The following is a 27,321-nucleotide window of genomic DNA, read 5'->3' as shown; positions in this document are numbered from 1 at the left end:
AGGTTGGACACAAAAATGAGTTAGCACCGATCGGGCCCATGCGGAGCGTGTTGCAACTCAGTGCGGGTCGTCAGACTGCGAGAGACAATTCATTGAAACGGCACTTGTGTAACGTGGTCATTGTCCGGGACGTCGACGATTTTTTGTAACGTTTCGACGGGGAGTTTTTAGTCAGATTTACTAACTGTAATTTAGTGCGGCTATGCGTTGAACTTCAGCTACGTTTTATTTAAGTTTAATTTTTTTTCTCGATCTGCGACTGACACCCTGTATCCGAACTTGTGGAGAAGTGAGCGTGTGGAATGGCGAATAAAATTGCAAATTTGTGGGAGAATTTCGTCAACAAATTCTTCCTGTTCGCACCGACCTTTGTGGGTACGTTGCAATGAAAAGCAATGAGTAAAAGAAAGGTGGAAAAATAGTGTGAAAAAATTGGTGAAATTGCAAAAAAAAAAAACTAAAAAATAATAATAAGTTTCCATTGCATTTTTCTAGTGTGTTTAACCTTCCTGCCATGCGGCCTCATATTCGGCTACACGATATGCTCGCTGATCGCAGAACGCAACGTCAACGCCGGGCTCATCGAGTACGGTCCAATGATATTTGGCGGTTGCACCGGCTTCGTCATTGCGCTCATCATGTTTTTGGTGAAATTCCTCAAGGGACGCATCATATTTTGGCATATTCCGATTCTGCTGTGCGCGGGCGTTAGCAATTTGCTGGCGAGCTGTTTCTACTTTGCTAATGACATGGGTAAGTTTTTTAAGGCGTCCGCTGACTCATATGAAAATTATGTAAATATGTATGTGTGTGTGATCAATTTGTGCGTAAATGTGTAGTTTATGGTGCGAGGTCTAACAATATGGAATTAAGTATAAAAGTAAAAAAGCACTTTTAGTACGGAATCGCACACACATATGTCGTTATTAAGCTACTCGTTGTACTTTTACCTAGTCAAGTATTTACAACAACGCCATTTGGCAGTTAATCTTCCGTTATCGGCACTTTTGGCTTTAATTGATTTCGACAGTTTTGCTGCTATTTCTATACTAGGGTATTTTCTGAGCCTTTCTACTTACAGTAATACTATAAATTATACAATTAACCCACCTAATCTATGAATGAGAGATGACGGCTGTGCTGTTTGTCGTCGCTCAGTCAAAAAACGTGATAATAAATAGAGTGAAAATAGAGTTAAAATACGGGGAACAACTGCTTCAATATGAAAACTGCGCTGTCTTCAAGGTTGTATATACTACTGTGCCCAAAAAATAAGGTGACATTTGAATTTAAACTGCGCGCGTCGAAGGATTTTGAGAATTATTTTTTTTTTAGGTTGGTAGTGCTGTCAGTCACATTTATGTCAAATTTCATGTCAAATTTCATGTCAAAATATTCATTAGTGTTTGAGATACGTGTCGTTTTGTGAGCTGCTAAAAGTGAGTTTTTCGTTTTTTGCGATGTCGAAATTTGTTGAGCAAAGAATTTGTATTAAATTTTGTTTACGGAACCAATTTTCAAAATCAAAAAATGTTTACAAGTGGTATAGTGAGTTCCAAGCCGGCCGTGAACGTGTCGAAGACGAAGAGCGTCCAGGGCGACCATCAACCTCAACCGACGAAGCTCACTTTCAACAAATCAAAGATTTGATGTTGAAAAACCGTCGATTAACAATTAGAGACCTTGCTGATGAAGTTGGCATATCGAAAAGCACAGCCAATACCATTTTGAAGGATGTTTTGGGCCTCAAGCGCGTCAAATCTCGACTGGTACCGAAAACATTGAATTTTTTGGAAAATAGGCGTCGCGTTGAAGTGTGTGAAACGATGCTTTCCGACTACCAGGGTGTCATGTAACGCATGATAACTGGCGATGAGACTTGGTTTTATGCTTACGACCCCGAAACAACCGATCAATCGAGCGAATATTGTGCCAAAAGAGAGCCGAGATCAAAAAAATCGCGCCAAAGTCGCTAAAAAATCAAGGTCATGTTGACTGTTTTCTTCGATTATCGTGGTGTTGTGCATTATGAATTCCTTGCAACCGGTCAAACAGTCAACAAGGAATATTATTTGAACGTTATGCGTCGTTTGCGTAACGCTATCCGCCTAAAAAGGCCAGAATTGCGGAAAGACAATTCTTGGTTTTTACACCACGATAATGCACCATCCCACACTGCTCTCGTAATTCGTGATCATTTCGCCAAAAACTCAACCCATATCGTTCCGCAACCACCGTATTCACCTGATCTGGCTCCGTGCGACTTCTGGCTGTTCACCAAGCTCAAAAGACCGCTCCGAGGACACCGTTTATATACGATAGAGGAGATTCAAGCCGCAGCGAAGACGGAACTGAAGGCCATTCCGAAAAGTGACTACAACCAGTGTTTCGAAGATTGGAAAATCCGTTGGCATAAGTGCATATGGGATTACTTTGAAGGGGATGAAATTGATTTGGAAGAATAAATAAAGAATTTTCAAAATAAATACAATGTCACCTTATTTTTTAGGCACAGTAGTATTGTTGACCAATTCTATTTTGATTATTTCTAGTTATCAGGATTATAGTGACAAAACTGCAATAAGCAATTTCAAAAATGCTTTCAACCTTCGTTCATTATGTTTTTTCTGCCAAAAGTACGCCAAAGAAGGTTGTGAGACGAAACTATCGTTCCATTAATCTTGAGTTAGAAGCGGAAAGTTCTTCAAATAAGTGAAATAGAAAATTTCTCAAAACCAAAAGGCGAAAATTTGGACTATGCTTGTAGTAATAGTAATAATGGACTTATTTATTTGCTTAGGTGTAAGACCTAGTAGCCTCTAAGTGGAGTAATAAGTATTTAACTAAACTTTGTAGGGTAATTCGTACAATGGGTTTGCTCGTTTCTTTTAGAACTATCGTATTATCGAAAAGTTGTTTACACCGATAATAAAATATAAAGCAAAGTAGGGGAAATCGAGCGAATAGAGCCAGTAAGAGATATAGAGATTAAAAAAGTGATTCTTAGATTAAGATAATGGTTATTTTAATGAAAATTAATAAAAAAAAAAACGTTGATTTCGGTTGCGCCGAAGCTATAATACGCTTCCCAGATACAAACGATTCCTTTCAAGAGCTGATTGGTCAGTTTGTATGGCGGCTATGAAAATGTCGTTAAAATATCTTCTTAAATAAAAAGTTTAGTTTAGGAACGGACGGACGGACATGGTTAATACGACTCAGCTCGTGACGCCGATCATTTATATATGCCATGTATATTTTATAGGTCTCAGACGTTTTCTTTTGGGTGTTCCAAACATCGTGGCAAAATGTTTGTCATCTGAAATTAATAAAGCTTCTTATATGTATTTTAAGGGAGGAAATAAGCTTAGACGAGTAAAAAATTGATTTTTTATATTTAGTGAAGCTGCTGAATATATGTTCACCTGAAAATACCGAATCCTTTTATTGGATAATTCATTAAAGTGAGTAACTCTACTTTAGGCCATTCAGGCACTATTTTTATAGCCTGAAAAGGTATATTTCGTTTGGCATGAAGTTTGTAACACCCATAAAGAAACGTTGAATTTAATATAAAGTATATAGTACAGTGAAATTTCCAATAATCGGACACTCACCGTCGTAGTGTTTTTGTCCGGCTAAGGGGGCGTAGCAAAAACTAGTGTTTAAAATGTATTATCAGAGTCATAAGCTGCAAGTCAATACTACTTTCTATTGAACTAATTAATGCCAGGAGTGAATGAATGCCAATTATGCCATTAATTTCCGTTGAGCCACCGCGAACCAGACCGCACCAGCGCAAGACAATATGTATTAATCAAGAATAGTTATGTCCAGTTAAAAGAATTACTTTTGTGTAAAAATAATAATGAAAACGTTGTGTGCATGAAATTTGTTCAACTACGAGAGATGTCTGGCTATGAGGACTATCCGTGATGGAAAGTTTCACAATATATAAAAAAGATCAGCGAAACGAGTTGAGTTGATTTCGTCATAACCGTTTGTCTGTTCGTCTATCTGTCAGAATGTACCTTAGTTTTGAAGACACCGATCTGAAATTTAGCACAACTTTTTAAAGCTTTTACTCAAAAGTTAAAGTTTTAATAACTAATATATTTTGTATAGAAAGTTGCATGAAAATCATTGATATAACACTGTACTAATCTTTTCTCCTCAAGGTTGGAAACATCATTTAACATGAATTACTAAATTTATAATTAGTATATATATAATTATACTACATCTGAACTTGAGTTATGGCAAAGTAATGAATCCATACACCACTGAGCGAAAGCCACATAATGGGTTGTCAAAAAAGTCTTGCGGTATTTTTATTTAATTTTTTTTTTTTGAAATTGAAATGAATTTTTGATGACTCATGCCCAGCTCTTGACCGATGCTACGGCTGCTACTATGACGGTCTATTTCAATCAATTCACCGATTTTATCGCAATTTTCGACGATAGGCCTTCCGGAGCGTGGCGCATCTTCGACCACCTCTACACCAGAACGAAATCTTGAAACCATCGTTGTGCGGTGGAAATGGAAACAGTATCGGGTCCATAAACTGCACAAATTTTTTTGGCGGCTTGAGATGCATTTTTGCCTTTATCGTAGTAGTACTGTAAAATATGCCGTATTTTCTCTTTATTTTGCTCCATGTTTGCGACGCTATAACTCACGAACGACTTAAAAGAAACGACAATCAATCAAACACGTGTTAGCGCGTGATATGAGCTTTTCAAAAAAGTATAGCATGACCCGATGCGACGAATAAAACTAGAACTACGCGCTTTCAGCGCCAACTAGCGAAAATACCGCAAGACTTTTTTGACAATATAATGTCAGAAGTCACTTATCGATAACGATGAAACTCAATACAATTAGAGTTAACTTCTTCTTCTTCTTCTTAATTGGCGATTATAGCCGAGTTAACAACAGCGCGCCAGTCGTTTCTTTTTTTCGCAACGTGGCGCCAATTGGATATTCCAAGCGAAGCCAGGACCTTCTCCACTTGGTCCTTCCAACGGAGTGGAGGTCTTCCTCTTCCTCTGCTTCCCCAGAGTTAACATTACCACTTAAAAGAGAGCTCCCTACAATGTAGCTTCAATGACCATTATTGGTTAAGCCGAAGCGGTGGAATAGTTACACTATCTTTGGGTATGATACTCGTTAAGTCTTAAGACAACCTTAGATTATTATATTATTCAAAAGAGAATTACTGATTGAAATCAAATGACTGAGAGAAAGAGTTGTGAACGGCTAAAAATTTGTTGAGATTAAATCTGCTGTACATATTATATAAAAAATAATATGTAAATCAACTTACAGATATAACTAATCAGCCTACAAGAATTATTCCACAGGTCGATCTATTCAATTTGCAAAGTCTAATTAATGTCAATAACAATATTTAGATAAATTATCAAACTCTTTTTTCTTTAATAATTTGTTTATAAGAAGGCAAACTGTATTTATGCAGTTATTAATTTCCAGTAAAACTTCAAGTATCCGAAAAAAAAATTGGAAATAGTAAAAACAGTTTTCTCCAGAGTTTACCTGATTTTCAGCATGATTTCTTCATTTAATTTTTGTTCAAGTGTTGTGATCTTTTTTTAAATTTTTGATATTTTGAGGAAACCTAATGTTCAGACTAATATGCACAACAGTTATGGATCACTGTATAGTTAGTGAAGGTGTGTAGGTGCGACAACTTGGGGATTTTTCTTATCACCAAACCGACTGTTTATAGTTGGTAGACTTATAAAGACATAAAAGGCAATTTCGAAGACAGTGGGGGCCGAAACATATTTATAAATAATAACAAATATTTTACAATAATAATATAGCTTATTATTATTATTTGACAGGAGCAGAGAAGCAAATAACAAATGAAACAACTTGATGACAATGACTTTGCATAGAAAGTTATTATAAGCTGAGCAGGGGGTGTGCTACTAATTTTTAAATAAACAATATATTTTAAACTGCTGTGGCATGAAAATCATGGAGAAATTAGATATGTTATTAACAGTTAAGTCTTCAAGGTGTTTTGTGTTAGTTTTTATTTACTTTAAAACGCTAAGTCCCTGTTGAAAAATATTCATAAAAATTCCTAAGCCATTTTTTGGGCAGAATGTTGAAAAAGTTAATACTCACTACGTAGTGTCTTCTTGCCACAGCAGTTTAAAATATATTGTGTATTCAATTTTGTAACGAAAAAAATTAGTAGCATATGTTTCTTGGTTATTTTTTTGTCTCATGGCAAAAGCTTACAAAGCTGTTCACCAAAATACGACCGCTACTGTTCTTATAGAATATATTCTCAATGTCAATGCTGATCCCTAATAGAATTTTTAATCATCATAATAATTGAATTGAACGCCTTTTATTGCCGATATTAACATTTATAGATTTTGTGTCTGTCAGGTACTATCGATCTAACAGATAGTATAGTACAGTATATATTTTATGATTAGGAATTATCTTTTATATTTTTGTCAACAATATTCTTCCATTAAATTAGAAGTGAAAAACAATTGAGTGACGGACATCTAATTAAAGTATCGAATTAATAACGATCATCACGTGGTTACATATTTATGTGTAAATTGAACCAAATTCTATAAAATTTATTTGTATATGAGTTTCAAAGTCTATTGGGATATACAATATCCGACCTATTACAATTACTTAAAGAAATTCACCAATAAACTTGCATGACTGACTTAAGTTAGTTAATAATAAATATTTGATGAAAAATTTCAATTTGTATATCCCCACCATTTGACGTCAATTTTCGATGACCCGGTACAGCATTTCGGCTGGAATTTCAGCTATAATCCGCTGAATGTTGTCTTCGTGCTCTTCGAGCGTTGCTGGTTGATTGATGTAAACTTCTTATTTAACATATCCTCAAATCACTTGATTTTTGCGGCCATTTGATCGGGCCAATTATCGAAATTAACGAATCGGTAAACTGTGCACACAATGAGTCTATGTTTAGACGTGAAACATGAGGCCGCGCATACCATCTTGTGGGAAATAGGAATCGTTCGTGTCGATCGCATTAAATTTCGGAAAAAAGTCGGTCTTATTATAACGCTCGCTACTGATGGTAACGGTGTTTTTTGCTTCATTTCGAAAGAAATATAGCCCGATATTACCGGCGTACCACAATAGGCATCAAACGGTCAATTTTTGGGAATGCAATTTTGTTTGATGAATCACACGAGGATTTGATACACCGCAATACCGCAAATACCTTTTTTGTTGACGAAGCCATTAAAGCAGAACTGAACATATAACGTGCATTTGCGTAATAATCTTGGACAATTGGACGAAGTGAAATGTGACACCATAAATGATATGACAAACCTTACTAAACACACTGACAAAATTCGACACAAATCCGTAAAAAATGGCCCCATACGAGCTGTCAAAATCACGCCATTCCTATTGGTAGACGCTGTACACACATAACAGTAAATTTAAACTTCTTATTATGAGCAAAACAAAGCGTATGGAATAAATTTAGCAATAGCCAATACAATATTGCCCATTAAAACTTCAGACTGATATCAGCTAAACGATAAGATACTTAGTTTATAATATTGGCTATGCCATTTTCGTTATAATAATCATATGCTGTATATGGGTATATTCAGATGTAATTGTATCTAGGTACATATGTATGCATTTGTCTGAATAACTAGGGTGTAAGTTTTTAAACTCTTACCACATCTGACGGATGTTTGCATAACCTAAAACTAATAGAGATAGATATGGAGGTGAAAACCGAGTGACTGTCTGTCTGTCCGTGCAAGCGATAACTTCAGTATATTTAAGACATCTTGATTAAAATTGATATCATGTGCTGTGATCCCAGCTGAAGGCCGGAATCGGAACAATGCCATGGCCACGGCACAGAACTACTATTCGGTTTCAGGCATCCGTGGGCTAATTTTTTTTTAAAAAGTGGGCATGGCATGACCTTTTAAAAGGTTTAATGGGCATATCACACAGACCATAGCTATTTCAACCAAACTTCTTTAAATACTTCTTTACCTATGTATATATGTTAAAGGCTATTAGAAGAAAGATATCTCAGGAACTACTCCACTAATTTCAACCATATTTGGTGCATGACATTGTTTAAAGATTAATATAATACATTGTGAAATCGGACAGCAACCACGCCTACTTCCTATGTATAATACTTGAATTTTTAAATTTAATATGAAGCTTCCACTTTACAGAATATGAACCAAGCACCAAAAAAAGTTATAGGAATAAAACCTTGAGCAAATAGGGTCTAAAAATAGTCCAAATAGGACCCTAACGATGGTTTTATGCCGAAAATAGCGCTAAAAATGTGAGATGTATTATTGATATTCAGAGAGAATTTCTTCGTGATAATAATGTGTCAATGTGTGCGGCTCAATTCTTACATTAGCCTACAAATATTTTCGAATTATCGGTTTAACATAGCTTCTTCTTCTTAATTGGCGTAGAAACCGCTTAAGCGATTATAGCCGAGTTAACAACAGCGCGCCAGTCGTTTCTTCTTTTCGCTACGTGGTAATTGGATATTCCAAGCGAAGCCAGGTCCTTCTCCACTTGGTCCTTCCAACGGAGTGGAGGTCTTCCTCTTCCTCTGCTTCCCCCGGCGGGTACTGCGTCGCATATTTTCAGAGCTGGAGTGTTTTCGTCCATCCGGACAACATGACCTAGCTAGCGTAGCCGCTGTCTTTTAATTCGCTGAACTATGTCGATGTCGTCGTATATCTCGTACAGCTCATCGTTCCATCGAATGCGGTATTCGCCGTGGCTAACACGCAAAGGACCATAAATCTTTCGCAGAACTTTTCTCTCGAAAACTCGCAGCGTCGACTCATCCGTTGTTGACATCGTCCAAGACTCTGCACCATACAGCAGGACGGGAATTATGAGTGACTTATAGAGTTTGGTTTTTGTTTGTCGAGAGAGGACTTTGCTTCTCAATTGCCTACTCAGTCCGAAGTAGCACCTGTTGGCAAGAGTTATCCTGCGTTGGATTTCAAGGCTGACATTGTTGGTGGTGTTTACGCTGGTTCCAAGATAGACGAAATTATCTACGACTTCAAAGTTATGACTGTCAACAGTGACGTGAGAGCCAAGTCGCGAATGCGACGACTGTTTGTTTGATGACAGGAGATATTTCGTCTTGCCCTCGTTCACTGCCAGACCCATTTTCTGTGCTTCCTTGTCCAGCCTGGAGAAAGCAGAACTAACGGCGCGGGTGTTGAGGCCGATGATATCAATATCATCGGCATACGCCAACAGGTGTACACTCTTATAGAAGATGGTACCTTCTCTATTTAGTTCTGCGGCTCGAACTATTTTCTCCAAAAACAGGTTGAAAAAGTCGCACGATAGGGAATCGCCTTGTCTGAAACCACGTTTGGTATCGAACGGCTCGGAGAGGTCCTTCCCGATCCTGACGGAGCTTTTGGTGTTACTCAACGTCAGTTTACACAGCCGTATTAGTTTTGCGGGGATACCAAATTCAGACATCGCGGCATCGCGGCATAAAGGCAGCGGTTTAACATAGCAAGAATACAAAAAATAAAAAAAAAGTTAAAAATTTCAAAAACCAACAGCTGATGAAGTGGGGGTCTCAAAAAATTGAACTGCGGAAAAGTTAGTTTTTTCTGGATATGGTCACCCCTGGAGAAAAAAAAAATATATTTTTTTACTACTTTTTTGACTGCTTCAAATTTTTAAATATTTTAAAAAATTTAATTTGGATATATGTCTAGTTCCGGACAAAGACAAATCTATAAGAAGATTATCTTAAAATTTCGTTTCAGTAGAATCTGAAAAATCGTTCGTATCGTTTTGAAAAAGACAGTTTCAAGAAGAACGTGCTTTAAGTTTTAAGTTAAAACTCAACCGGGCAAGTTGCAATGACAGTAAAACGGGTATATCTTTGAATTTGAATAATTGAATTTAGAAAAACCTTTTGTAGATATTTTTAATATCTACACTGTGAAAATATGTAAGAAATTTGTTTAGGATATTTTAAAAATTTTTGACAAGAATACCACCTTAAGAAAATTTAGTGTTCGTCTCTCCTAATATGAATAACTGGTGCTGGGGTATTACCCAGTCATTTGTCTTTGTTGTTCTAAAGTCTTACAATTTTGGTTATTGGTTAGGTTATAATCCCTCCATTTATATAAATCAACTCTCAAACATTTTTTTTGCTTCTCTTTTCAGACACAGCTGGCGCTTTCATCTCCTACTTCGCGTATAGCTTGAACTACATAGCTGGCTTGAGCTTCCTGCACACAACGCTACATAAACGCAGCCGTTCCATAATGCTCGCGCTTGCATTTTGCATTTTTCTACTTGGCACCGCCGCGGCGGTTAGCCTTATTGGCACCAGCTACACGAAGCCTGACGACACAGGCAATACAAGCACCAATGAAGTGCCGGATGGACTCTATGTGGGTTTCGCTGGTCTCTACTTATCCATTTCGATTGTGATTTTGGGCGTACTCATCGGTTTGAAGGTTTTGGATTTTTATGGCGTTGTCGATTGTCAGAATATTTTGGATAATGAATTTCGCATTGCCAACTCCAACGGCAGCATATTTGATAAGCGTACGGATATCATTAAGCGTGTCAAGTTTCTTTATGTCACTAAAAATCAACAATGGAACGTCACGCTGGTTGTGCTCTTCACCGAAGCGATACAGTATGCGCTCTTTGTATACTATATCTTCTGGTTTGTTATGAATCCAGGCATACGGCTAACGCCAGTGGACAATGTGGACGCTATGTTGTGGGTGGTGTTCGCCGGTTCGGCTGTATGTGTGCTGGCCATGGTTTTCTTTAGTGTGAAAGTCACGTTTGTAGCAAATGAGATTTGTCTAATAATTTTAACAATACTGAGCATGATCATATGCTCATCGGTGGATACGAAATTACCACTTTGGTTCATACTACTTTTCTTTGGTTTATCATTTTGTAATTTGCAAATTTCCATTGTGGAAGTCTCGCATTTTCGCTTTACCGAGTTGCTTTTCTTCGTGTCGTATTCGGCGAAGTTGCTAAGTACCAGCATGGTGTACTACTATTTCGTCTCCAATTCGAAAAATTCATTTTTCTACGCAGACGATCCGAGCACGATTATGGCGCAGGGCTTTGTGTACCTCATAATCACAGCACTGGTTGCACTCGTGGTGGGCGTAAAGGTGCCGCGCACCTATTGCATGACACTGTTCGAAATACAATACGATTTGCTGGGCGTAATATTCAAACAACACGAGATTGAGCAGCTGGATGTGACGTGTCTGCACGATGGCTCGATCCCGACGATAAGTGCGCATGCACATTATTGAGTCCAGGCATATACAACAATGTAAATATGTATACATTTTTAATATAAACAATTATTTTAGAACGAGATTTTATGTATTTATACTTAATTATTGTGTTAGACTAAGTTTACCATTTAAATAAATGTATTGTTTTTTTAATAAATGCCTTCACTTTTCTAAACTACCGTTTAATAATTAGCTTTTACGTGTAATATGAAAAATTTTTACAGGTGTTGTCCGATCCCAATAGAAGTTGCACTTGTTTAAAGGTATCACATCCTTCTCCACATACTGGAAATCCAATGTAGCTGTAATTAATATGCACTTGGTTATAACATTGCAGCAAATACATTTTTGTAATAACCGCAAAAATCATATTATTTAACAATTAATACTCACAAAGCAAATTTAAAAATTTGTTAAGCGTGTGTTCGTTTCGTACTGTGGCAGCAAGTAACATTTCACATTTGTCTTGCCTCATTTTAAAAACATAATCAATTGCGTGTGTTAGAGAATCGAATACTGTGTCGTCGTATACTACGTCCGCAGCCAATATCAAATCCGTCGAAAATCCATTTGGCCAATTCATTTGGTCGACAGCGCCCCATTCCAATTCACATAAATTCAATAAATTTCCTTTTATTTCATATCCACCATCAGTAAGTTCATGGGCTGCGCTGAAATTTCGCAAGACGTTCTCCATCATAAGTTCTATGCATTCGCGACTTCCATCGGTTAGCAGCATGTGCCGCACACCGCAACATTGCAGCGCAATCATGCCACACAGGCCAGTGCCAGCACCTAACTCTAGTACACACTTTTCACGCACAAATTCAATATTTTGGACCAGATAATCGGCTAAAGCTATGGAAGCCTGCCAGCTGCATAAGCCTGTTGTGCCTTCTGCCACAAAGCTTTTGGACTCGCGCAGGGTAAAGGAGACATCGAGTACCGGTTGCACATAGTGCTTGTAAGCATATTTTTCAGTTGTGTCCTTAGCTACACGTTGCTGTACAGCACAGTAGCTCTCGTACACAATGTCATGTACTTCGTCACAATGTTTTTCCAGCTGCTCTAATAAGCGCTTTAGAAAATTTAGTTGATAGCTTATTTTAATGGGATATTTTTTATTAAGTGGGTGCAGCGCCGTGTTTTCTATAAGCTGCTTGTGTTCTTCCCATGTGAGTTCTTTTGGTATAGCCTGCAGATTGAAATGCGATTTCAAGTGCAAAATTTTTGAGTTCAAATTTTAATACCTACATCCCAGTCGATACAGTGTAGCGGATAGCAGCACAGGAATTGATACTTCAGCGTATCGATGAAGCTAGCAATGTCTTCTTTCATAATGAATGAATTACTATATGTTTTATATTCACTAGATAAATTGGAATAGCAAAGAGATAAACATTTCTTTTATAAAACGCGGTGGTAAACAACAAACAGCTGTTTCGCAGAAGCCAGGTATGTTATCAACACGTGTGCGTGAACAGTGTTGCATCTTTATGGGGGAAAATATGAAGTAGGGCCGGAGGTTGCGAATTTTTGATTTATGTATTTAGTTTTGCGTGAAAGCTTTAATAAATTTAAAATTTTTAAAAGTAGTGTTTTGGTAGAAAAAAATTTTAAAGTTCTTGTATACATAACTTATTTTTACCTAGTATTATTGCGTAAATATTATCGATGAATGAGTACTTCAAAAAAATAAAAAAATTTACTTGAATATGAGTATATCGTCACCTGAAATGCAAAATAACGTATCATCGAAAAATTCGAAATTGAGTGTCTTATTGATTTCGCTTCACTACTTCAAATTACATACATAATATTACATATGTTCAACATTTTAAGGTTCTGCGGTCAGATATAAACCAGTTTTAACCAATATTAAAATTTTGTTTCACTCATGTTCCATTTTATTTCATGTTTCATTCATGCCACTGTAAATATCCGAAAATGTTTTTACGCTATTTTGCATTTCAGGTGACGATATGTAAGAATGTTCGCACAGAGGAGATCATTACTAATAAAATTTTTGAATGTCCAATCAAGCCTATTCTTCGAACTCCCTTATCCCCATGGTCCGTCGAAGCTACCATCTCACTGGAGCTACTTTTAAACGACTTGGGTTTGGCAAAACTGCAGTAATAACAACCACAGAAACATCTACAACAACAACCCACTTGGAGTGACAAAGCGGGATATAATTGTGATCAAAACTCATAACGACGTACGACGGAATCGATTCAATATAAGTAGGCGCTTAACCTAAATATATGTATATCCTGTAGTATTCAGAATATTCACAAGGGTCACTGCAAATTCGCGAGGCAATTCCAGCTATTCTACTGCTATAGGTTGTGACAGCGTCTCAACTAATCATCTAATATAACTAGAAATAAAATCGGCTCATATAACAATCTCAAGCAACCTTCGCCAGCACCTATATCGGTTAAAGTCAAAAATACACGGTTGACAGAAATCTGTTTCTACAAAATGAATTTCGAATAAAGAAGGATACTTGAAGATTTATTCGGGTTCAAGCCGTTTCCTGAAAGCCCAGTTTTTGTTGCTGCAGAATAAGACATTCTTAAAAAAATATGGGAATAGCCTAGTTCACAAGGTTTGATTATCATATCATCTAACGGAAACCCTATGTAAGTTTGCAGCAATCAAATCATAATAATACAATATCCACTGATACTGTATTACGAAAGATATATATTAGTCGAAAAAATCTTTTCGTATTCAGTTAACGATAAGAATTAAACAATTCCCCACCCAACTTATCGTTGGGTTGGGTTGGGTTCGTCCCCTCTTCTCAAAATAATATTGGGTTTTGTTATGTCGGTTCGTTTTGGTGTGCCCGAAAGCCATTGTTTGAAATCGAGTGTGAAAGTTAGAGTCTATATTCTAATAAGATTTTTATAAGGAGTTTCTTGATTTTTCATCTACTATTGAATACTCAGTCAAGAAATTTCAATTTCATTATCGCTTCAAATAGAATAATGATAATATCAGATATATTGATATCTACCGGACTTTCACCTTTCATTTAGAATTTCCGCTCTAACATACTTATACAAGGTGCGTTCCAAAGTAAACTGGACTTTTTGAATCTAGCGCCCCCTGGTGGCGCCATCTATATGTCGACTAGTGCGTTAGAATCTGCTATCTCTTTGTTTGATTGTCCAGTGAGAATTTCATGACATTTCATTGATTGGAAGTGAAGTTATACGTTTTAAGTGTCACTATGTTTGTGTTATCGGTGCGAAAATGAGCTTCGAACAAAGAGCCAACATTAAATTTTGTTTAAACTTTTACCGAAACGTTTCAATTGATAAAACAAGTTTATGGCGATGATTGCCTATCCCGTAGCAGAGGGTACGTGTGGTTTAAACGTTTTCAAAATGGTCGTGAGGACATAAATGACGATCAACATGTGGGCCAATCAAAATCCGTGATCACGAAATTCCATCGAAAAATCAGCCGAAGTCATCATTGAAATACATGGAAATGGAATTGAACATCTCCAAAACATCGATTTATCGCATTTTGACGGAGCGTTTGGGCTAACGAAAGGTGTGTGCACGTTTTGTTCCGCACAAATTGACTGACGACCAAAAATTGCTCAGAATCCAAGATTCGAAGGACGTTTATTTGACCAAAAATCACCGTGCGACTTCTTTCTTTTCGGAAAAATGCTTTTGCCCATGAAAGGAAAGCGTTATGCAGACGTAGAGGCAATTCAAAAGGCTTGCACCAGCATACTGGCGGCCATACTGGCCAATGAGCTAAAACACTCGTTCGACATGCTTTCGGACCGTGCAAAAAGCCGTATTGAAGCAGAAGGAGACTATTTTGAATAAAATAAATTGATTTTGCCGAAAAAACCATTTGTTCTGGTTTTTTTAAGTCCTGTTTATTTTGGAACGCACCTTGTATTTAATCTTAATCTTGGATATGATTTAAGGAAAAATGATAAGTATATCTAATATGTCTAAAAGTAATACTTATAATTTTTCACAACTTTAGACCTTGTCGGGGATAATTATCGAAGTGCTCCAATCCATCGGAATATGAACTTTGTTTGTAACTACAATGATGGTCCAAAAAAAGTTAGCTCGAAACTTTTGTAGAAGTATTATTGTGTGGTCTAAGCATCTTTATATTCAATATGGGTTAAAAACATATAACAGAACAAGTAAGGAAGGGCTAAGTTCGGATGTCACCGAACATGTTATACTCTCGCACGATAAGTGATGATTATTATCCGCATTCACATATTTTTCAAATACCGTATTTTTTCAAAGTTTTATTCCGCTATCATCATTGGTTCCTAATGTATATATTCGTATTATACAGAAAAGGCATCAGATGGAATTCAAAATAGCGTTATATTGGAAGAAGGCGTGGTTGTGAACCGATTTCACCCATATTTTGTACATGTCATCAGGGTGTTAAGAAAATATTATATACCGAATTTCATTGAAATCGGTGGAGTAGTTCCTGAGATATGGTTTTTGGTCCATAAGTAGGCGACGCCACGCCCATTTTCAATTTTTATAAAAAGCTTGGGTGCAGCTTTCATCTGCAATTTCTTCCTTAAACGTTAGTGTTTCTGACGTTTTTCGTTAGTCGGTTAACGCACTTTTAGTGATTTTCAACATAACTTTTGTATGGGAGGTGGGCGTGGTTATTATCCGATTTCTTCCATTTTTGAACTGTATATGGAAATGCCTGAAGAAAACGACTCTATAGAGTTTGGTTGACGTAGCTATAGTAGTTTCCGAGATATGTACAAAAAACTTAGTAGGGGGCGGGGCCACGCCTACTTTTCCAAAAAAATTACGTCCAAATATGTCCCTCTCTAATGCGATCCTTTGTGCCAAATTTCACTTTAATATCTTTATTTATGGCTTAGTTATGACACTTTATAGGTTTTCGGTTTTCGCCATTTTGTGGGCGTGGCAGTGGGCCGATTTGGCCCATCTTCGAACTTAACCTTCTTATGGAGCCAAGAAATACGTGTACCAAGTTTCATCATGATATCTCAATTTTTACTCAAGTTACAGCTTGCACGGACGGACGGACAGACAAACATCCGGATTTCAACTCTACTCGTCACCCTGATCACTTTGGTATATATAACCATATATCTGACTCTTTTAGTTTTAGGACTTACAAACAACCGTTATGTGAACAAAACTATAATACTCTCCTTAGCAACTTTGTTGCGAGAGTATAAAAAAATTATATATTGGGGAATTCCATTATTCTGACTAATTCGACAAAATTATTTATTTGAATGCAAAGCTCGGCAAGACTAACTCGTAAAAGGAATCTCATAAGCGAACATTTCTAAAGTAACTCTTCGTTTTTAAGAACTCTTTACCACAGCAACTCAATGAAGATTTTTGTGTAACATAATTGTCATTGTACCCTAACAGGGAAATATCAAGTTTGCCACGCTTTTTGTAACATTCAAAAAACATCGTTCCCTCCACAGTATATATAGTATGTATACGGATATAAATTATCAGCGCGACGAGCTAAGTCGATTTAGCCATAGTTTCTCAATTTTTGAGATATCTTGAAATTTTGCACACGTCCTTTTCTCATTAAGAAGCTGCACGGAACAGTCGATTTCGGTCAGACAGCATATAGTTTGTATGGAGACATTTTTTTGACATGGTATCTTCATGAAATTCGGTATAGATTATTATTGGTATGATAACTTTTTTAAAAAAACGCATATTATGCAAGGCATTGCTGCAATTGAAGATAATTTCATTTAAATGTTGACTCTACAAAGAAATTGTTCAGATTGAAATGGACCCGTAAGTTGGCCAGATCATGTTTAGCTGCTATTTAAAAAGTACACGATCAAAATTCCAGCTTTGGAGAAAAAGCGTGAACACGTACTTTCCGAGATACGTTTTAAATGAAATTATCTTCAAAAAGTAAATGTCGAAAAAGAACTCTACTTCATGGTTTTTTTAAAAAAAAAATTGCTTATCTCATTGTGCAAGTATTTTTAAAGTACACGATCAAAATTAAGAAAAAGCGTGAACACGTACTTAGATACTGATATTGCGAAAAAGAAAAAAAAAATAAAAAAAATTGCTTATCTCAAGTATTTTTCTATCTCCTGTTAAACACATGCCACCATTTGCCACCATCAGCATCAACCGAGGGTGTTGTTAAGCAAATAGAATTGGCAAACACCGCCGGCATTGAGAAAATAAACAACAAAATTCAAAAATCCAAATGGTGCTGATCTTTACCAAAATCTACTTACATACGTATACACATACATTTGAAGTGGTAGCCACACAAGCTTTCGTCATTTCCTACTTGTCCCCTAAAGAAATACAAATCGATTGAATTTTGTTTTGAAGCAATCATAGTTTTTTGGTTTGTAGCTTAAGAGTTCCATGCAGAATTGGGTTTGTGGGTCATTCATTATATAAATATATACATATATGTATGTGTGTACATAAAAGCTCGCATATCTTTGTATTTGTAAGCGTTTAATTGATTTTTATGATCGCCTAATTGTTTACAGCCTAAATATCATTGGAGTGGCGTTGTGTCAGAGTGGCTCAATCAATAAATTATTTTTATTCTTGTAAATATATGTATATAAGTATGTAAATATACTCGTAAATGTGTAGAATACAAATATGGTAACTTAAAGCATAATATAACTTTTGTAGACATGGTTTTAGTTGTCTAAGTATGGAATATGTGAAAGTTCTAATGAAGTCGCTTCAACTTTGGATAAAATCCTTCTTCACGAACTGACACGGCCATATTATTGTGGCTTTATAATTGTTAAGTCCACAATTGAACGAATATTTTCTACAAGACTGATCAAAAGTATGGTATTATCCATTCGAAGATTTAAAGCTCATTTCAAATGCATTTAGGCTAGGCTTATTTCCGTCATCTGTCAAATGGTTGATTCACATAGAACTTTTGCTTCGCTTTGCTTCTGACATTTGCTTTGACAGGGTAGTCCGATGTTTGCTTTTTGAATGAGTACGTTCACATCGAAGCGAAGCGCAATACAACGAAGCAAAACGTTGGGCAAATCTAGTTTGTTTCTGTTTTGCCAAGCAACAACCGATATTTATATTGGAGAAAAACACTGAAAGCAAAGCGTCCATTCTGGCACACCCTTTGCTTTCTTTGCTTCGTTGTTACAGTATGAATTGTCAAGCAAAGAAATTAAAGTTGCTAGTGAATGGTCCATAACTCTATTAACTTCAAGGGACATTTGTACTTTTTTTTATCTCTGTTTGGAATTTATCGTTCTCTAAATTGCTATTTGCCAACATGTGAGAGAAAAAAGATTCCCAAAAATCGGTTACGCAAGGAAACACTATAGTGCCTTCTCGGTCTGTAGTGGAGGAAAAATTTTCAATAGGTCCTTCATAAAAGCTAAGAAAGCGAAATTCTACTAGAAATAACAAAGATCACTTTTTTACAATACCCTTCACAGGTATATTTTTTATAGCATAAAGAGGTAACAAAATATCTTTATTTCGATTTTGATCGGTCTTTATGAGTAACAAATATATTCTATATTTTTCCAGTATGTTTGGAGACTAAAGCAATTTCAATATTCCCAGTCAAATATTCGTCAAATAAAAAAGTTTTTCATACAAGCCTGAGTTTGATCGGCCATTTTGTATGGCAGATATATGCTATAGTAGTCCGATCTGAACAATTTCTTCGAAGATAGTAACGACGCTTTGGATAAGAATCTGTCTCAAGTTTTATGAAGAAGAGAGACCGAATTGAAAATCATTTTAGGGCTCCGAAAGTTGTTTGGATTCAGCAAATCTGAAATAAAATACATTGTCCATATTCCAGCCAAAATGGGTGGATGTGCTAGCGATTTAATCTTCATTATGCAAAAAAAGTAGAGCCTCTATTGCAGGAACTCAGGAGTCACGCCCAATTTGATACGAAAATGTTTGTCATTCGCATGCATACAGATTTTTGATTTTGCTCAAATGTTGGCTTTTGTTCTACTAATATTTAACTGTAGGATTTGAGGAAATTTATATTTTCCTCTCAAATGCAGCAATTATCTGTTAGACAATCCCAGTAATATATATTTTCTTTGGAGATGTGTTCATGTTTAGTGCTGGAATCAAAGAAAAAATGTCTTAGATCCTGAAAAAATTCTTCCTTGAGACAGAAATAACTCCTGGCATAGACTTTCACTCCACTTTTCGGACATAAAATGCTTTTAATACTTTTACTAATTGATTATATTGGCGTACGGTAATTCACCTACCGGAAGCCAATGGAAAGGGTTCAGAGGCTCGCTGCGCTGTGCATAATGAGCAAAACAACTCCAGAACTCCAAAGGGGGAACTCTTGAAGTGGTACCTGCCACATATAGACCTCTTCGCTGCAAACTCCGCACCAACATCGGCGGGACAACTACTGGCGGCAGAAGAATTTACATACAAGTATAGAATTTTCGGGCATACATAGCTCGGTAGGTAATGGCGGTTGGGCAAACATTGACTATATGACCCCACTTTTAAACTAGGAAAGAAGGTTCAAAGTAAACATAGAAACAGATAGCTGACGTAAAGGTATGTTAGCAACGCGCAACACACTAAACATCTATATAGAAGGCTCTAAAATGGACGATGGAGTTGGTGCGAGAATATACTGTCCTGAGTTAGGCATAAGGCAGTCTTTGAAGTTGCCGGACCACTGCAGTATATTTCAAACTGAGGTCTTTGCTATTGCGAAAGCCACAGAGCTAGCCTCTAATGCAGCTACAGATAAATCCCGAGTCAACATCGACGTAGACGGCCAAGCAGCAATCAAGGCATTAATCCGTATCGCATATCGGCCAGAAGAGTCTTGGAAAGCAGGGGAGTAGTGGAAAGTGTTGCCAGAAGCAAGCAACTTCACCTGGGTACCAGGCCAGATAGACACCGAGGGTAATGAAATAGTTGACGAGATTTCCAAGAATGGTGTACGGCTAATATCCGAAAATGTGATCAACATTGGGAAACCCATGTATTGTCTATACGACGATCTGGACAGAAACAAGGTAAAGAAAATGAAAACCGATGGAACGAGCTACCTGGGTGCACTAAACGATTTTTCTATGTAATTAAAGTGAAAATTTAGAATACAATGACACTATTGAAGCTATTTTACCGTATTACGTGTACTATTATTATTTTCATTAAAGATTTCACTGAATATTCGCTGTTCGCAAAATCGATATGCGAAAAGAAATATCCTCATAAAAAAGCTTTCAATTTCCGAGTACAGTTGGGTCAATAGGTAAACACCAAAGTGTAGTAACCGTTGTGTGCGAAAGTTCAATACGCGTTCGTTTGCATTGAATAACTTCCTTCAACTTTCCATTGCCGCTCATGGCATCAGCTGCTCGTAGTAAACGAATTTCATTATGAATCTTACAAGCACACCTGCGGCGCGTTAGAGCCGTCGCATGGCACAAACTGTCAGCAAAAAAATGCTAAAAAAATTGGAAAAAATCAGCAAAATTAATAATAAAACATAACTGCACTGGGGCAACAGGCTGTCTAGCGTCGCCGCTTCATGTCGACTCAACAAATTCAATTAAAATGGAAAGTGTGCAGCGCACATGCGCATAGTTTCTGCGGGTTCACTTATTTTTTCACTGGCCTGTAAGCGATAAATCTCGGAAAATGTGTAAAAAATAATAAAATTTGTAGTAAAATAGCACTCTGCATATGCCATAACCTCTTAATAAGTGATACAGGGTGGTACATAGATATGGTTATTTTTAAAAAGTATGAGAGATTAGCAAATAGCAAATTTGCCGGTGAATATACCTTTGCTTTATTTACTTTCAAATATTTATTTTATTTAAACCCCGATTTCGTTCAAGCTTTGTGGCCCTCTGAGTTATTTCCAATTAAGGAAGTTTCTTTTACTTTGCTTATGGTTTAAGGTTCACTTCTTTTTTACATAGATCAGTCTAACTCAGTAACCCATAGATAGTGAAAGCAGCTAGAACGATTAAACATTTTTTTTGTTTTTTTTTTTTAAACAGCCCTTGGTCGGATGAAATCCGAGTCAATTCCGGTGCGTAGAACCGGCTGTCGTGGGAATTGTAAAAAAAAAAAAAAACATTTTCCAAGTTTCTCATTTCCAGGAAAAGGACTGTTACAGTCAAAATAATACATGATTTACTTCAGATATCTCCAGATGTTGCTTTAGCAAGAAGTGGTTTGTTTCGGTGGCACCAGGCCTTTTTGGAGGGCCGGGAAGAGGTCACTGATGAATGAGCAAATCCAAAGTGAAAACGATACGGCATTAAAGGCACCATGAATTTGTTCCTCCTGGATAAACCGTCAACGCCTAGTTTTACGTGGAAGTCCTCAAGAGACTCAAACGAAGTGTCAATCGGGTCCGACAAGACATCGCAGCCGATTGGAAGTTGCATCATGACAACGCTCCGGCTCACTCCGCCTTTCTTGTGAACAGCTATCTACCCAAGGCCGGCATTCCAACGCTTCCGCAGCGGACTTTTTTTGGCACCCGGACTTTTTTTGTTCCCTTGCCTGAAAAGGCAGATGAAATGCAAGTATTTTGAGACGACAGAGGGAGGCCAAGCAGCATGCACCTCGGCAATCAAGGCTAGTTCAATAGATTTTTTTAAATACACTCAGTACTATCACTTTCCGGACAAACCCTGTAAATATTTTCAAACTTCTGTTTAACTTCGTACCGGATATATCCGTCAATGTGCGAGTTATCTACCTAAAATGAAAACTGTTTTTGAAAATACTTGAGTGATGTCAAAAGTTAATGTAATCAGCCCAGATCTTTCCCAGCTCCAAAAGACGCGATAAAGAGATTTCCATTCATTTTGACTATCCATAATAACTAAAATAATGTAGTTTAGCGCTGAATATGACTGAAATCACCATAAAATATATATATATTATATAAATGATCAGCTTGACGAGCTGAGTCGATTTAGCGTCTGCGTAACGTAATTTTCTCGACGTCCTTACTTATAGTCGTCGCTGACACACTCACACAATTATATCTTAAAAGTACTCATACATAGAGTATTCGCTGATCGAACACTTGAAAAAAATTTGAGAAAATTGAGTAATTTTCCTTTGGCGAAATTCGGCTTGTTCACCGCATTAAATGCCTGTCTGAAAGTTTGTCGGTGTAAAAACCTGGTTTACAGCTGCTTGCGGCTTACTTTTCGTTTTGGCCACTTTTTAGTTGTCGGTTAGACACGCTTTAATTTCGCTGTTGCTTTCCTGATACAAATTGAGTTTGGATTTAATATTTATGACTTGTTGACTGGTTTTTGGTGTTTGACAACAATGCTTTTGATTTCCTCATCCTGTGGTTTGATAAATTGGCACTTCACCATTGAGATTTTATAGGTTTGTGTGCTAAATGCAAATCAATTATTAGTTATTATGATCCTCATCTCCATCTCTCCAATAAACTGCTGCCCAGTATAAATAAGAAATCTAAGTTCGGTTAGGCTCGAGTCAAAACGTTTCATCATTCTCAATGCATAATATAAAAATAGAAACATATGTGAATTTATTAAAAAAATATGACGGAAGGTACATCATTGGTGGTGACTTTAACGCAAAACACACTCATTAAGGATCTCGTTGAACTACAACCAAAGGTCGAGAACTTCTCAAAGCTATACAAGCAGTTGGATGCAATTTTGTTTCTACAGGAAGACCCATTTATTGACCTACAGATAGTCAGAAATTGCCAGACCTTCTTTATAATCCATAAAATACCAAAACTCAATTTATGTATAAAAGATTGCTCAGACCTAAGCTCTGACTATTCTCCAGTGCTACTAACTCTGTATGAAAAGCCAATTATTTCGGCCGCCAAGCCAACGTTATGTAATAAACAAACCAATTGGTATAAATTTAAAAATATATTGAATAAAGTCGACCCAAAGCTTGAGCACATATCGACTGGTATTGAGTTGGACTGTGAGGTTGAAGATTTCACAAAAATAATTCAAAACGCTGCGTGGAAGAGTACACCAAATACCCGCGTGAATCTAAGTGGTACCAAATACCCAAAACAAATCTTAGAAAGTATCCATAAAAAGCGCAAGCTTCGACGGAGATGGCAGCAAACTAGGTCCTCTGCTCTCAAAACTGAGCTTAATAAATGTACAGCGAAACTAAGAGCACAAATTAAAGAGTTCAAAAATGTTTCCTTCAAAAAAAAGCAACTGTATAAAAAAACTTGTAAACATCATAAACAGTGCTTTATGCCTAAGATACGTGCCATCGCTTTGGAAAGCATCTGAAGTCATAATGATACCCCAACCGGGTAAGCCAGTACACGCTGTTATATCATATAGACCAATTTCGCTGCTGCCAGCCTTATCTAAAATCTTTGAGAATGTACTCATAAAGAGGCTCAAACCAATAATCGCTCATAAAAACCGAATACCAACACATCAATTTGGCTTCCGTGACCACCATTCAACAATTGACCAGGTACACCGAAACGTTAATTTCGTTGAAAATACAATCTATAAAAAGAACGTTTGTACGGCGGCCTTTTTGGACGTGTCTCAAGCTTTTCACAAAGTTTGGCAAACGGGTCTACTGTTCAAATTAAAATACATGCTACCCAAACAATTTTATGAAATAATTGCTTCGTACTTAAAAGATAGATACTTCCGCATTAAACAAGAGGATGCATATTCAAACTTGCAACTGATAGAAGCCGGTGTTCCCCAGGGAAGCGTGTTGGGGCCAATGCTTTATTTGCTTTTTACCAGTGACCTCCCATCTGATTCTAGTTACATGACAGCCACATTTGCGGATGACACAGCTTTGTTAGCAGCTGGAGAGTCAACTTCAGTATCTAGTCGACGCGTGCAGACAGCAGTCAACGCAACTACTAAGTGGGCATCTAAGTGGCGCATCAAATTAAACGACACCAAATCAATTCATGTCGACTTTACCTTGAAAAAGCCGGCATATTGTCCAATTTATATAAATAGCATTCCTATACCACACCATAACAGTGCTAAGTACCTAGGTATCACCTTAGATGCTAAGCTACGATGGAAAGAGCATGTCAAAAAAAAGGAGCGAGCTTGATATGAAATTTGGCAAACTTTACCACCTAGTTGGCAGGAAATCCAAGCTATCAATACAAAACAAACTGTTATTATATAATCAAATCCTAAAGCCAGTTTGGGCCTACGGACCCCAACTATGGGGTTGCTCAAGTCAAAGCTGTATTGCCAGCATTCAGCGCTTTCAAAGTAAGGTACTAAGGACTTTAGTTAATGCTCTTTGGTACATTAGATCTGCTGACCTGCACCGTGTTCTAGGCGTGAATTCAATGGTAAATGAAATCTCCAAATTAGCAAACTCTCACGAACTGAGGCTTAGACAGCACGTTAATGAGGAAGCCTCCAGACTCATCGAAATTGCTGGGCGAGAAATCCGGTTGAAACGCAAGAAGCCTTCCGACCTAGTAAGACAACAGTAGCAGCAAATGTATTTCTTAACATTTAACTTTTAAGTATCTCTTCTAATTATTTAGACCAGAATTGTTGTTAGTATTTTAGTTTTAGATACTAGGTACAATGTAAAATAATAATAAAAAAAAAAAATCTCAATGCATGTATTTATGTATATATATTTATATTGCTTGTTAGAGCTCAGAGGTAAATTTCTGATGATGATTCATTATTTTTTGAAAAATGAATAGAAAAATATCCTTTTGGTCTCCCCAACATCTGGTGTGAACAATGAGTTTGCTTGAAATTGCGTGTTTCAAATAGAATGACGCCTGCTGTATCGTTGGAAATTTCGCAGAACTGTTTTGGCTAGTATTTTTTATTACACAAAGCAATCTCATGAAAGTCGGGAAGTCATCAGTAACTTGCATCATGCGTCCATCCACCTTTGATAATGAGGATAACAGCGAAGAAGTTAAAGAAACTGTATTCACAGTTGTCATTTTGTCATCGGTGAGGCAGCAGACCTTAACATCTCTTATGGACTGACTCAATACATTTTGGTTAATGTTTTGGGTATGAAGGGTCTCAAGCGCCGAGTGAAGATCGTAAAAGAAATGCTTGACAACTTAGCTGAAGAGCCCAGATTCATAAAATTCATCATTATTGCTGACGAGACGTGGAACAATCTAGTGAATAGCGTTCTAAAAATGAGTCGAAACCGAAAACTAAAATTTGCTGAAGGCCACACAGCCAAGGACTATAACATGTCTATGAAAATTGGTTTAGGAATGCTTGTATCGGTTTAGGAGCCTATTTTGAAGATGATAAAGAATTGTATCAAAATACGTGAAAATGTAATATTTGCTAGTCCGGATCAAATTTGATCATATCCCAAAACAATTATTAAAAACTCTCTAAACTTTAACAGTATACGAAGTATTTACTTAAGACACGAAATTAAGACTCCCTATGTATATACATCTGTAAATATATTAGAGCGGGCAGATTTTTTCTATAAAATCGCGCGAAGTTCAAAAAATCTAATAATGGTTGCATGGAAGATACGTGATATGACTTCGTCCGATGGGGCCGATGCCGATAAATGATCAATAGATCGTTTCATCATAAATTTCATTGGGATATTTCAAAACTTGACGCACAAGTCTTTATGATCCCTAAAAACTTCTCCTTAAAAATCGCTGTCTCGAAACCTATTTTTGACTCATAGTCTTTCGGGCAAAGCATGATCTGTAGAACACTTCATACATTTGAAATACAAGTACATACATTTGGCTAGTAAAAATACCAGCCCAAGTGGTTGACTATGTCTCGAGGGCGTGAAAAAGTGAAAATTTATCCATTAATTCAAATTCGTAATGCAGACACACAAATTTCACTTGGTGAAATGCCACTCACATATCTTCGTCATTTCCGTCAGCCAGCCAAGGAGGCAATGGGACAGTGTGCTGTCTATGAAACCAAAAATATGGTTAAGCTTTATCGAGCGTGCAATAACCTCGACACCCAAACGGCGTCACATGCTCGTATACTCTCATTTATAACTAAAATGTTGCAATATTGCCAATGCGCCGACACTCGCCGCAATAAAAATGAAAAGCAGGCCGCAAAGGCGTTTGGAAAACCCAAAAAGGAAAACGAAAGTGGAGTGCTGTGTTGTGAGCATAATGGCTAACAAACATGCTGTTTGTTTACGAAAGACAACATGAAATTGAATCCTGTCCTAGTTGCCTTACTTTGTGTAATGGCTCCACTTAAGGGGTGTTGCTGTCTGTATCACATTTTTGATTGTTCGAGATAGCGTATATAAATTAAATCTAAAGTTTTAAATCTAATAGCTGGTGCTGTTGCTGTAAAGTATTTTTTTTTTTTTGATTTTCTTCGAAATTTTCTTTATAGTTTCTGTGCCATACAAAGTTTTTGGGGCCAACTTAATTCCTATACAAAATACCTTTAAGCTCAATATCCCCATATCCGATTCTAAATGATTAATGTTTGTTTGTTTGGTTGTCGAAGTGACGAACTTAGCTCGGGTCGTACAGCATGTTAAAAAGTGGTGAAAACTTTAAGTTTATTAAAGAAATATCTGATGCTCGGGTTTCCTCGAATCACTTTTAGAGATTTTGATGATAATCATGTATTTAAGTTGGAAAATGCTACAAAACTTACTCGGACATGTCGTTTAAAACAAAAATCGTTTCAATAAATTAGTTAAGATTATCAAAAGCACTGCTTTGTTACAAGAACTCAAGATTATCATAAGCACTTTAATAAGAATTGGCTTATACCATGTATAATATTTAATGAGGATTTTTCAAATGGATCAACATTATCATTTAAAGTTGGTTTCAAAATCTGAGGTACTTATGTCGTACAATTTGCAGCTGATTTACGATGTCTCTGACTGCATGCCAT

The 27,321-nt window shown here is 36.8% G+C and overlaps 2 protein-coding genes across 2 annotated transcripts; one reads left to right on the top strand and one right to left on the bottom strand.

Moving 5' to 3' along the window:
* Positions 1 to 67: 67 nt before the first annotated feature.
* On the top strand, positions 68 to 11,497 carry LOC126758014 (uncharacterized). The gene is made up of 3 exons (XM_050471993.1): positions 68 to 375; positions 496 to 753; positions 10,261 to 11,497. Exons 1-3 carry the CDS (start codon positions 303 to 305, stop codon positions 11,385 to 11,387), a joined length of 1,458 nt encoding a protein of 485 aa, XP_050327950.1. The 5' UTR covers positions 68 to 302; the 3' UTR covers positions 11,388 to 11,497.
* LOC126758026 (protein-lysine N-methyltransferase EEF2KMT) lies at positions 11,479 to 12,781 on the bottom strand. The gene is made up of 3 exons (XM_050472009.1): positions 12,627 to 12,781; positions 11,766 to 12,567; positions 11,479 to 11,674 (listed from the first exon to the last, which is right to left on the bottom strand). The coding sequence occupies exons 1-3, from the start codon at positions 12,708 to 12,710 to the stop codon at positions 11,562 to 11,564; spliced, it is 999 nt and encodes a 332-aa protein (XP_050327966.1). The 5' UTR covers positions 12,711 to 12,781; the 3' UTR covers positions 11,479 to 11,561.
* Positions 12,782 to 27,321: the final 14,540 nt, after the last annotated feature.

The sequence above is a fragment of the Bactrocera neohumeralis genome, chromosome 5 (genome assembly GCF_024586455.1).
Source record: "Bactrocera neohumeralis isolate Rockhampton chromosome 5, APGP_CSIRO_Bneo_wtdbg2-racon-allhic-juicebox.fasta_v2, whole genome shotgun sequence".
Lineage (NCBI taxonomy): Eukaryota > Metazoa > Arthropoda > Insecta > Diptera > Tephritidae > Bactrocera > Bactrocera neohumeralis.
This window is presented reverse-complemented; position numbering and strand designations above follow the sequence as displayed.

Bases quoted from the DNA above. Each gene is read 5' to 3' on its own strand.
- LOC126758026 (XM_050472009.1), bottom strand. From the start codon at position 12,710: ATGAAAGAAGACATTGCTAGCTTCATCGATACGCTGAAGTATCAATTC. The intron at 12,568-12,626 runs GTAGGTATTAAA...TTCAATCTGCAG, and splicing joins TACACTGTATCGACTGGGAT to GCTATACCAAAAGAACTCAC. The intron at 11,675-11,765 runs GTGAGTATTAAT...TATTAATTACAG, and splicing joins CAAATTTTTAAATTTGCTTT to CTACATTGGATTTCCAGTAT.
- LOC126758014 (XM_050471993.1), top strand. From the start codon at position 303: ATGGCGAATAAAATTGCAAATTTGTGGGAGAATTTCGTCAACAAATTC. The intron at 376-495 runs GTACGTTGCAAT...GCATTTTTCTAG, and splicing joins GTTCGCACCGACCTTTGTGG to TGTGTTTAACCTTCCTGCCA. The intron at 754-10,260 runs GTAAGTTTTTTA...TTCTCTTTTCAG, and splicing joins CTACTTTGCTAATGACATGG to ACACAGCTGGCGCTTTCATC.